The 13,142-nt window shown below is 41.5% G+C and overlaps 1 protein-coding gene across 11 annotated transcripts in view; it reads right to left on the bottom strand.

Annotated features, from left to right (window-relative positions):
- EHBP1 (EH domain binding protein 1) overlaps positions 1-13,142 on the bottom strand; it is a 208,708-nt gene that overhangs the window by 97,859 nt on the left and 97,707 nt on the right. For all 11 annotated transcript variants that reach the window (XM_084512769.1, XM_084512768.1, XM_084512767.1 and 8 more), the window contains one exon: positions 11,026-11,212. In XM_084512769.1, the coding sequence (XP_084368895.1) occupies positions 11,026-11,212 (187 nt within the window). The remainder of the gene's footprint in view (positions 1-11,025; positions 11,213-13,142) is intronic.

Below are 13,142 nucleotides of genomic sequence, written 5' to 3' on the forward strand. Positions count from 1 at the left end.
TGGTCGATTTCAGGCAAGTAACTTCAGCTCCCCTGCGATCCCACAGAAAGTGGTGAAATGAGAACCTTGCATTTGCTGGTAAGACAGACTGGTGAGCAACTTAGATTCATTCAAGGAAATTCAAAGGTTTCTATAACTCGTAATATGTATTTACCTGGGAAACACTGAATGGATTCTAGCCTTAGTGCCTTTTTTTAATTTATTTTTTAAATAAAACTCCCCTTTACCCCATTCACAGAACATGCCTTGTGCTTGTTAGCTCTTCCAGTTGTCACCACCAAAGGCCAGAGATTAATTTTCTTCCCGCAGAACGGGACACAGTTTTACATTTCCAAGATGAAATAAAACATATAAAACTACAGCCATTACTTGTCTAAGAGACCCTATTTTTCCAGAAAAGGTGAAACAACATTTTATGAAGATGACAAATCTAAGTGCTGTGATTTGTAAATACGAGTTAGATTTAAAAATATGAAACGTAAGGCTTTGAATGTCATAATGCTGGTTAAATTACCAAACATTATTTGCAAAGACATTTTGCAGAATTGCTAACTGGCCCAGTCCAGAACTGCTGCAGGCACTACCAGTGTTTCCATCCATTTCAATGGGAGCTACACTGCCCCAGTACGGCAGAAATACCTTAAAGAGCAATTATGAAAATTGCAGAAGGAGCCATGTGTTTATCATCCTGCAAATTATGTATATTAATCTGCAATTAAAATGCTTTTTCTAGGGCAGCCCTGGAGACCTGGTTTCTGCAGCCCCGCTACTAATAAGGATGTAAAGAAAACTGAAACACTTCAGTAGCAGCACTTAAGGTTGCTAAATCAAAGATCAGAAGTTGGGATATTATGAAATTATAGTTACGTATTCAACGTTAATTGGCACCCTTTGTATATCTGCAGCTTGATACAATCTTTAGCAGCACTTCTTTCCCTAGACTCGTCCCTTACAGACAGGGCACGACGACCACCCTGAATGGGACTACCCACCGACCCTATTGTTTCCGTAGTATTAGTTGTTTGTCCTCATGCTTCATCTGCTGCACACTCCCTGGACCTTGAACTGAACACAGTATCATTAATCTCATCAAAGGGCTTTTCTACAGTCTCCATCTTCGTGGTATTTTAATCTAGAAGATTAAACGTTTAATTTTCCAGACATCCTCATGAGGTAGCAGTCCCGTCCATTTAACCAAAGCAAATGAGAGGTCCACAAAAAAGACGGCTCCAGATCATTGGAAGCTTTTGAGCCCTGAGTCTGAGGCACCTAAGAGCCAATTCACAGGGTGCTGCTGGTTTTATCACACTTGGTGTGTGCTCTTCCAGCTGCACTGCGCCTGAGTCAAGCCCATAGCTCAGCTCATTTATCATATCTGTATCAAGCTGGGAACTTAAAAATAACACCACGGTCCAAAATTTGGTTCGAGAGATTAGCTTAGCACCACATACGGTATTCCTGAGGGAGGAAAGGATAATACTGACCGCTCCCAGACAGCATTTAGTTGCCTTACTTGTCGGTGAAAGCTGTGCCTTTCCGCTGGCCCTTGGTGCAAGCAGCGCGCGCCCCAGCCTAGTTCCCTGGGTCACAGCTGCTGCACGAGGGATACATGAGGGATGCACTTGGCAACTTGTCTCCAGCTACACAACGCTCTGGTTCCTTGCTATGTGTGCTCAGAAATGGGCTAAGGGGAGAAGTGTGGGGATGAGGTTGAAAGGAGCTCAAGCTCTGCCTCCAAACCCAACGCAGGACCCCCACTGCTGTGCAGCAACGTGGGTAAATTACGGCCTTCTCTGCTTTTTCAACCTGAGAGCCTAAAAGAAGCATCTCTCGTAGAGGTAACGGCAGCAGCTGGAACAAGGAAGGGATTGGTTTCACCTACACTTCTGAGGAATACAAACTGACTCCTGTTGGCAGCAGTCACAGCCATCATACGAAGAAAAGAGACACCCCTTTCCACCAGTTCATTCTACTACACTTGTAGAGCCACTTGCAAGGAGGAGGGGATCAAGAAAGGCTGCAAAGAGATGAAATCCACTACCCAACTAACACTGACAGCCACTGCAGTACAACTACGCAGGCAAAACGAGCAATGGCCAACTACAAACGAGTTGATCGCTTTGGTAGCCTAAGGAGGCCACACAAGTAGAAGCCTACTCATAAAGGCACGAGTCTCAAGCACATCCATACAGTATCTGGATACTCCTTTGGGTTGTAACGGGTAGTAAAAAAATGTCACTTCTGGTCTCGCTCGTGACCGTTCATGGATAGCCTGTCACACGTTAAACGTCACTTCTCATACCGGTTTTTACCAAATCACTAACTGATGAGGTAGAACGAAGCAGGGGATCCTCATTTTGCTGACAAACTGACACTGTTCTTACTCCTCCACATCCACGACTCCTACCCGTGCAGCCACACGTGTGTGTTCTGCCCTACCATGGCTCTACTCTAGGTCATGCACACAAGGAAGGGGCTGTCCATATTCAGGGACAGTCCATCTCACCAACTTTAAATGCCTGTCAATTAATTGTCCAAGTTTAACTTACCTCAACTCCTTTGTAGCCAGTGGAGAGCAGCAGACACCTCTAGGAACTGGGTATTTGATGCAGGCAGGTGACTCGCTCTCAAAAATGGATCTATTTTATTAAGGTCCAGTCCTGGGAACTCCTACTCACATAAGCAGTCAATAGAACTGCTAATTGCTCCTGCATGTTATCAAAACACACACCCTTTTCTCTACAAAATGCTTTACGTTTGTACCACTTGTACCTTTCTTGGTGCTGCAGAGAGGTGCACTCAGCTTCAGTCATCGCAATTCCAAGACAAAAAGCAGGCTGAAGAATACCATGGAATGAAAACTCCTTTTCCGCAGAAAGGCACTTCTGTAAAAGTCACTTTTTAACAGCCCACACTTGCAGTTGGGATTCAAACCTTCAGACTGTATTTATTTGAGATTTCTTTGCTTTCAACAGGATTTTTCTTCTTCTTACAAATAGGGACTATGCGTAAATACTTAGAAAATTTAAGTTATTAGTATATATGCGTATCTATGCATATATACATGTTTTTGTGCATACAAAATACTTCCCCACTTATAGAGAAATTAGTGAACACTAATCAGCAGTGAAACATAAGTATAAGACACAGAACCAAGAAGCTGTAACAGTTAGCTATCTGATGATTAGCAGTGATACACTGCATCCTTCCTTCCCACTTTCATGAAAAGTGGCTCCCTCATTAAGAAATCATTTGAATCGCACAAAACACAAAACCAATGACAACAGAGAAAAGTATTTTGCTTTCCCTGTAGTGCCAGAGTACCTATATTCAGTAAACGGGAACTTGGGCGATTAAAGAAATTAAACATGGAATGCTTTTGCTTTAAGTATGAACAGATGGAGTTAAACCACCAAAGCCGTTTCCACGTGAAATAGTGGTTCAACACTCACTTTGCATCACGTTTGTAATGTGAACAAGTTACTTCCCGGCAGCATGAGGCCAAGTACCACTATCATCACAGCCTACAGATGCTCTGAATGACAACTGCCCCAGACCAGCACTTCACTGGGACACCCAGGATGTGCTTTACAGTCTAGTGATGACCGTGCTGCCACCAAAAGGGACTGTGCTGCCAGGTTCCCAGGTCACTGTTGTGTTCCTGTTACTCAAATAACCCCCAGTCAGGGCTGGAGCTGGCACAAGATGGGGCAGGGAAGGTGGGAATGTGAGAAGTCAGGATGGGGGCTGATCGCAACGCAGCAAATGCAAAACCTGAGCAAGCATTAGGTGAGAGCAGGATATTCTTTAGCCTGTAACTTCAACAAAATGCAAAAATACGACACTTGTATTGGAAGGGAACAGTTCACTCTTTATTCTAACAAGGTTGCTTTATCTCCAAACGTTAGTTAATAGTAAGAAACACAGAAAAAGCTCATAGGTAGTCAAGTTGACAAACACCATTTGGAAGTCATGCAAACAGTAGTAAGAGACTAAGTATGGTATAAAAAAGGAAGGCTCTTTTATTAACACTTGAGAACCTGCAAGTTTCATGAGTTGTCTGTGCTTCAACATGATTATCTCACTGCCTCTCTGTTCACATTACCTGTAAGGCTTTTTTCCTATTAGAAGATAAATTGTCTGACGGCTGTATGCAAAGACAGATTTTCTCAGAGTGCCTTTTTTTGCACAACTTCCTAACAGTAGATATCTCAAAATTCTGCCCACTACCTCCTGAGTCTTGATGAACTATCTGCAGAGGAAGTAACAAAGATCTCAATGCAAATGAGCTGCACGATTCCTTTGCAGCTAATGTGAAGCTGGAAAGGAGCAAACTCATTAAAGAAGATGTAACAGGAGGTCAGGGAGTGCTGATGTGAATGCATAACTGAGATACTTTTGATACAGAGAGACAATAAGAGATCTCCTTAATCTACCATTTGCAATGTAATGTAATTTCCCTGCCTGGCAGCATCACTGTATCTTTCTTTAGATGAGCTCTTCCTATTGTTCAGTCACATAAGGTTGATAGTGTTGAGGTAAATATAAGAAGTGAATGACCAGAAACAGCAAGCATCTCTGAGACCTTGCAGAGTACCACCTAGTACTACATCCAATGCTATTTTGCTCCCCTTCCACTAAACAATTGAGAAGTTGTATGTTTCATTTCTGTGTAAACATTTATTCTGCCTTGAACTACAGGTTTCTCCTTGTTCCCTTGACAAGAACCTGGGAACTCCTCTTCTCTCCTAAGAACGTAATTCTCACGTGCTCCTCCCCCTGACAGTTTGAAGGATAACCTGCCTATCAGACAGAAAGCTTTGCGAATAAAAGCAGCCCGGGTAGACAACGGATTACAAAGGATATTGGATGGAGATGAGTTACTATATGCGATGCAGAAAAAGGATTCTGTACTTCGGATTACAGCATGCCACTTTTCCTACAAGCATGTTTCATTAGAGCTTCAACCAGCTAGGTCGGCTGGCACAAGAGAACTGGCTACCACTGGCCATACAAAACATTCATTTTGGTTTAAACAAGAAAAACAGAGCTTAAACAACGGTGGCGACAGCCAGAAATGTTAGTATTGGCTTTGGACTATGACGTGAACACGTATTCTTCTTTCCTGCCAATGTAAAAGGTCACCAACAAGCTCTTGTCTACAGGCACCAAAATCAATGCCTATGTATTTGTGACTATCAGCAACACTGTGACTGTCATAAAGGTCAACATGGTGTCTGCATTAGGACAGACAGGCCTATTTATTACCCTGTCTTGCTGTTAGATACTTTGACCAAATGCTAAGCATAGCTCAAAAACCAGCTAAATCATCCCAGAACAAGTTCAAGAAGCATCCTGTGGTCTGATACACATCCCGTGTCTGTTCACGTAATCACTTACTGTCAGAGAAATGCTTATCATGAAGACTGGAGTACAGGAGTTTTATTTGCTGAGGTATGTTCTGGATGGCCTGAGAGGGGGCTGCGAGATGGAGATCTCTGAGAGCTACCAGGGCTGGTGCTGACAAAGGGTCCACGCACCTGCTCTGCAAGTGCGTACCTAGGACCGATGAACACAGATTTCCAAACCCTGCAGACAGGACATAAGAACAGGCTGAATTCCCCACAGCTAACATAACTGTTGCCTTTCAGTAGTTTTGTTACAACCGCAGTATCCAAAACCCAAGGACTTGGGATTCGTGGCCATCAACAGGGCCTGAACCTTGACCGCAGCCTGGCACAAACAAACTACCATGTAATAGGAAAAACCTTCCTGGGAATTGTTTCCTGAAGGGAAGGGCACGAGCTAGGTGTTGAAGAAGCAATGCCGACCCACTGCAGGAGATAGATGTGTGCTTTCAACATGTAGAAATAACTCCACGGTTGAGGGTGATTACCTGTTGGCTAGTAAATAATTCCTTACCCCCTGCATAAATGCAGTCGCATTCCTGCCCCCTTTTTCTGACAAAGGCACCAAAACGCATGACTTTGAGACACATGGTGTGTACCAGTGATGTGATCCAGTTGTACCTCTTGAATTGATGCCTGGATCTCACCTCCAATAAGCTCAGCATCACCCGGGTATAGTAAGAGGTGAGACCAAAGTTCAGCCGGTTGAAGTCTGAATTTTTTAATCTGCTAGAGCCACGACGGGCACTGGTACACACGCTATGCCTTGGTTTGATGAAGGGGAACCACTGGCACAGACACTAGCTTTTGAGGCTGAAAGAAGTTCAACTTTTTTCCCCCAGATCAATGGCAAGCGGAATAAATTCAGTCTCCATCACCCCTGAGAAAGGCAGAACCTTGTTACCCAAACCGTGTGGAGAGCAGTGACATGGTATGGCGGTAACAAGCCCAACAAGCCCAATTCGGTTTGGCTTGACAGCACTGGAGCAGACTGATGACTAAGAAGCTTAATTACAGTTTCACAGTGCATTTGTCAGACTCATCTAAATATAGCCGGCACACCATAGTCTTCAAGCCATTTAAGATGATTAACTGTGGGCTAATTCTAGACTTTTAGACTTTGCATTTTTAAACTCCCCGATGACTCAGATTATTTTAGAGGAGACGTGGAAGGAAGATGGGAGAGATTTAAGCTATTTCTTCAGGAAATACAGGTAATAATATTTTGAAGCAAAACTTCCTCCCGACCCACATATGGCAAATGTTGAGCTAGCACAACCAGGCCAAGAGCTGGCTGGACCTTTATGGGAAGCTAGGCCCCCAGTAAAGGACCATACTCCAGTTCTCTGACTGCCCAGGCAAACAGGGCAAGGTAAACATTTGGAAAAGGTCAGGTGAACAACGTGCAGAGAGAGGTATGCTGCAAATGACCAGAGAGGCAACAGCCAGTGCAGGCCGATCTTCCAGCAGCTAAAGAAGTAGAGGTGCCCCTTAAAGGAAATTAATATGAAAGGCGCAAGACTCTCCAATCACCAGCACTCATGAACTTCTCCAAACCCATCAGCTTGGGGAGGCAGAAGCAGCCTCGTTTGCATCCTTTTCTCACATATGAATTTTATTAAGGGATGGTAAGTGGACACCAAGTGAGGCAATATCTTTGGGGAGGAAAGAGGCCAAAGGCAAGCCCTGAAGGAGGGGGAAGACACTGTTATGGTTATTACTATCATTAGCATCGTTATTTTAGACTTGCATTTCAGACAGAACAGGACTCGGGTCCGTGTTGCAGGAATTACCAGACAGCATCCATAGCTTCAGGCATAGGTAGGCTATAAGCCTGAGAACAATCATTTCAAGAAAAAAAAAAAAAGGGTTAAATATTTCTCATATTTAGTTTCATGACTTGTCCTTCTGACCAACGATCATCTATAATTGTCCAGGCAATATGTTTTTATGTCAGTCTCCCAGTGAGATGCAGTCCTTGCTTCAAACTCTAGTTCCAGCGTTTTCACGGCTATTAAAATTAATGCCTATTTATTGGTGTTTCAGATTCCAGATGCGCTGATTGTGGAGTTCCTGAAGGTTAACCAACCCACGACTCCACACTGAAGCACTCTCCTCACCCTGGGGATACCCAGCACGATGCTCCGTACCACCAGATCAGAACACGTTTTCTGGAATTTTCTCCCTGGTTTTATACGAAGCTTTTACACATAATTATCTTGTACAACATAAATCTCTGAACAAAGGAACTCAAAGGAGTTTGATTTCCATGGTGTCAGGAGTAATAGGGGTAATTAACTGTGGATGTGATTCCAGGAAAATCTAGAAATAGCATCCAGCTGTTAAAAGATCATACGACTCCTGTAGAAGAAAGCCTTTTGCAATTCACATAGATGCATTAGCTTAAGCCTGTTCTCAAATGAGACATGTCCAAGACTGCTGACTGCTAAAAATTCATTGTTTTATTTTTCTCTTTTATTACCACAGACACTGCTGCTATATATTAAAAAAACATGCACACACACACACACACAAAAAAAAAAAAATCATGTGTGGGAAGTCAGATATCCCTCAGGCAAGAAACACCTTCCACCACTACTCGGGTAATGGTAAAGTGTTGGATTCGGGCTATGATGTTTCAACAGCAAACACAACTGCACTTCTGTGGAAGTTTCCTTACATCCCGGGTGCCAATGCTAGAAGGCTCATTGCAGCTGAATACCGAACGAAGCGATTTTGGTGTCCAGCCATACCCTAGGGATTTGATTTTTGGGTGTATACTCTGGAAAATATCACCCTTTCTCGCCCTACTTTTAAGTTCTAGGAGCTTTTAAATCCTAAGTATTTAAATTCCTAGGAGCTTCACTACTGTCTTCAAAATCTAATTGCTTTTTTTTTTTTTTTTTTTTTTTAAGAGGGTGACATAACTTCAAGTATTTGGAACCTCTATCTTGAGTAGGAATCTGTCATGTGTCAAATCTTTCAAGAGTAATTTGCACCTAATAATCTTGCTGATATATAGATGTGAGTAAGAGCATTTGTATTTTTGTGTTCAGCAAATGTTATGAACACCATTAGCGTGTGAAGGAAAAAATGAGTTCCAAATACTCTACCAAAGATTTGCAGAGGCATTTTAAGGAGTCTCGTTCCTTAAACTCTGAAGTTCTACCAGTAATGCTGTGTTCATGTTGTCTAAAGACTAACATTTTTGCCCTGCAACCATTTCCCATGAAGACAACCAAGACAGGAATTGACTCTGTTGGGATACTTGGGTTCTGGTCACAGTTCTAGTAGAGGCTTTCTGTGCCCAGATAACTTGGATAAATCACTAAGTTCAGCTACTTAACCTCCCTCCACCTATGCTCACCGCCATGGGACTATTCCCCCTACATAAGGACACGTGCCAAGTTCATGTTTGCATAGTGCCTATACCCTTGGATGGGAGTTTTGTCAGAGCTGCTAAACACCAACACTCTTACTGAGCAATAAATTACGTGTGCCAACAGTTCAAGTCCTACCTGGGTACTATTTTGTACCAGTGTGAGGAAATCATTTCATTTTCTTTTCTTTTCTTTTTCAGTGGCAGTACTCTGAGTTTCAAGCAGCATTCCAAGTAAAGTGCTTTTGATCAAAAATTACTAGATTATCTTAAATCAAAACAATTTAAGCAAAGAAAAATGACTTAGAAAAAACTTTCTGAATTGCAAGTGATCATACAGTACTTTAGTATACCCAGCAAGCAAAACTTTCCAACCTAGATGTAACATAACAAACCCAGACACTGCATCTTCCCTAATGGTCTCACATCATTCAAAATTTGTTAAAAAATAAATTAAAGCATTCCTAAACTGCAGAAGGTCATTGCAGAGCTTCAGCTTCCCCAATGGCCATAATGAATACTTAAGTTTCAGTACTTGGACTTTCGCTGATCTCAGCTGTGCCTCATCTTCAGTGGCAGAGAGGTGGGCTGCAAGAAGGCAGGCACCAAAATATTAGGAAACTAACACCCTGCCTAACAGCAGAAACTACTTGGCTGCATTCCTAACACCACAGTTGGTTCACTCCCATGTCTTTTCTTAATCAATCTCAGCTTTTAGAAAATCTAAAACTATGAGAATCAAATACAGCAATGCTGCTTTATTTCAGCCCAATGAAAACATGAAATAAAGCAGAGATATTTCCTTGGAAGCAGACCTGTAAAAATAAAAATAAAAACCCTCTCAAACAATGAGCACTGGGGGGCACAACCTCCATCAAGAAAGATGATAAAATCTCCTCCACAGAAGTCTCAGTCTTTTCTCTGCTGGGTAGTACCAGAATGCTTTACTTTGGCCACTTGTCTTCAACCCGAGTGCCAGACTCCACCAGAAATCAAGGATTTCTGTGTATTATGTCTTTTTTTTTTTTAACACAACCTCCAGCAAACAGGATCAAACCCCATCACAGTGCATTATGTAACTGCAATATTTGGATGTAATATTGCCATGGTAGTGGTCTTGCATATTAAGAATAACTTGTGAATCGTGCTTGTGGCCTTACCGTGCTGTTTTGTTTTGCTGTGAGTAGACACAGATTAGATTTCTGGTCTCATACTCTTCACCCTGAGTGAGTGCTAAAATGACAGCAAGATCAGAGCCTGGGGGGACAAGGACATGTCAGCAATCTAGCTGACTAATTAAGCAATGAAATGATAGGTATGACAAGTAGTTTCATTCAATTCTTGGAGTACTGCAGCTCCAATACAAGGCAAAACAGATAATATGCATAAATTGAGAGGTGTGCTGGAAGAGAAGCCTTCTGTCCTCATCTTCCTACCCTTAATAACAAGCGGTCAGCACGTACCAAATTCATTCTTATAAAGGTCCCATTAACACATAGTGTTAAATGCTTACTTTGTTATAGAAAAAAAACAAAAAACACACAAGCAGAGCTAATTGTTGAAACACTGGAATTAAAATCCACACAGGAGTTAGCTGTTGTAAACCTAGGTACCTACATGTATGCTGCACACTGCCCTCTTCAACAGAAGTTAATTCGTATTTTAAGTTGAGAAACACAGCGATGCGAGAGGGTGTATGTATGCTCAGTCTGGACATTCCTAATAAACTGCTAATCTGTTCTAAAGTAGACTGTGTCCTTTCATTTATTTTTTAATTACTTCCACATACCTATGGAATTGGACATACATAAATCCAAACACAAACAGTGTCCAGTACTAAGCTCTTAAAACCCAGATTTATGACAGAAATGTGGAGAAAGACTCTTCAACAGGGGCAAGGCTTAGTGACATTACAATAGATCAAGACAAAGTATTGTTCAACATGATTTTCTTCCTTCTCAATGGTATATCCAGCTGTCCAGTACCGTTTGTTACTAGAAGACTCTTTTCTTTGAAACTGCAGTTGCTGTTACTGTTGTCATTAAATCCTTAAAGAAAAAATACAAGCTCCTACTGCTGCTCTCTCCCTATGAACCAGCAAGTGAATAGAGATGAGCCAACACCTTATTAAGTACAAGCAAAGCTGTTACGATGGCCCGCGGAAATAAATAGGATGTCTACAATCCACATGAAGGTACTGTTAAAAATAAAGGCAAAATTTTGGTATAAAAAACCTACCTTAGGAGAAGAAGAAAGCTCCCTCGATGCAGGAATAGCTGACATGTTCTCACTCATGCCTGTCTCTGTCTTTGGCAAGAGGTTTGGTGGTTCAGGAGCCTTTCTTTTCATCTTCTTTTCTGGTTCTTGCAGTGGAGCAACTTTAATTAAAGCAGGGCTTGATTTTGGTTCATAAAACGGATTTGATCTAATTAAAAGAAGGGAAACACATTTCTTTGCTATCTCCTTGGAATTCAAAATGAAAGTAAGACCTATTTAGAGAAGCTGATGACTAAATATTTTTTATTATCCACACAAGAAAACATTTTACTTTCACATGCTTTAAAATGCTACTTTTTCATATGATTGACAAATGAGATAAAACAGCTAAAACCACATTAGCTCATAACTCCTATAAACCACATAAGTTCTCCTAGATGACAGAAGTTTTATTAACAACAAAGCTAACTTCAAATACACCTGGCTATCTAACAAACGCCTGATTTACAGATGAGATCAATACCAATTAACCTGAGGGAAGTTGCTGGCTGTTGAGTATTCTGATGAATAGAATCAAGGATTCTTAATTAGAACAGATTTAAGGACCAGGTCACTTTTACATGCGTAAAACTCAACACGGCTTTAGAGGCCTCACTCTAGGCTAAGTCCAAAAATTCTGTCCTCAGCAGGTACACACACCACGGCGAGCATCTTTCAAATTGTGCAGCAAACAGTCATCACATCATTTCAAGAGTACTTTTTGGACAAAAGAATAGTGTAAAACAAACAAACAAACAAAAGTTGGCTTCTGTACTCCTCTCTACAGGTACCAAGTAGCTAGTACCTGTCTTATTTGAAAGTGATTTAATTCTTTAATAACTAAACCTCATTTAAGGAACAGTAAAATTCTTCCAAAGTCGATGTAGTCCAAAGAATTATTTTCAACCGTGGTGTTCACATTCCAACCCTGCAGTTAGTTGTTCCACACCCTAAATAAATACTTCCATGGCATTTCCAACTTCTATCTACTAGTTTGATGCATCAAATATCAACCAGTAACAGATCAAATAATGACTTTTACTACACACTTAAAAGAGAAAGTGATGTTATACCCTGCTAAGTATACTTACAGGAACCTTCTTCACACTAAACTAACTTATTCATGCTCTTAGGTTTTAATGTTTTGCAATCCCAAACTGGACAGTTAATTACAAAACAGGTATGTTAATTCATTCCTTTCCATTCCATACTTCCCCTGTGAGATATATTTATCATCCATCGCAAACAATGTTCACGTAATGAAGTCACTGCAGTTCCCAAAGAGCTATCTGCATACAGTTATATAAAGGGTAATTAATCACAACAAGTAACAGTGCTTTGAAATCAACTCGAGATGGAAACAATAACGCACACAGCATGAGATAAAAGTTACCTAGCTAGATCCATTAACAGATTGCCTCTCAAGATAAGAGAAATGAGCTAGTGTATGCTGATTTTGAACAACCAAACCAGCAACGTTTGGGCCCAAACAACAAACCAACTGGCCACCCAGTTTCCTTCCACACAACACTACTCCCAGTTGTGCCTACCTGTAGTATACAAATACGTCTTTCGGTCTCTTAGACTGACTTTAGAATTGGTCTTACTGCAGTTCAACCCTGTCCTTTCACTGAGAAAAAAAGCAATTAATAATCCACACTGCAGAAAATAAGGCTACTTCTGAAAGGCGAAGTTTATTGAAGCACGTAAGAGAAGACCAGGCACAAAACCTCCAGACCTTTCTGAGAATCTGCCGCCACTTGTTAAAGAAAAAGAGATCTGAATCCAGATACCGAAGTGAAAGGAAAGCCTAACACTAAAATAACTCCTCTGCTGACTGAAGGCAACTTTCAGGTGTTCCCACTTTGCTGCCCGTCAAGCGCAAAGCCACCGGCACAATCAAAACTAAGGGCGACATCAAAATAACAAGTTAAATGAAAACGGATGGGTGTTTTCCAGGGGAGGCAGCAGAAAAAAGGAGGGTATTCAGTCTGGAGCAGGGAATGCACCTAGCTGTCAGTAGCCCTAATTTAGCTGACAGCCCAGCTCAGCTGTCTTCAGACACCGGAAAGTTCAAAGGGAGGTGAAAATGAAGATAA

Source organism: Aythya ferina (genome assembly GCF_964211825.1).
Source record: "Aythya ferina genome assembly, chromosome: 3".
NCBI classification, from domain to species: domain Eukaryota; kingdom Metazoa; phylum Chordata; class Aves; order Anseriformes; family Anatidae; genus Aythya; species Aythya ferina.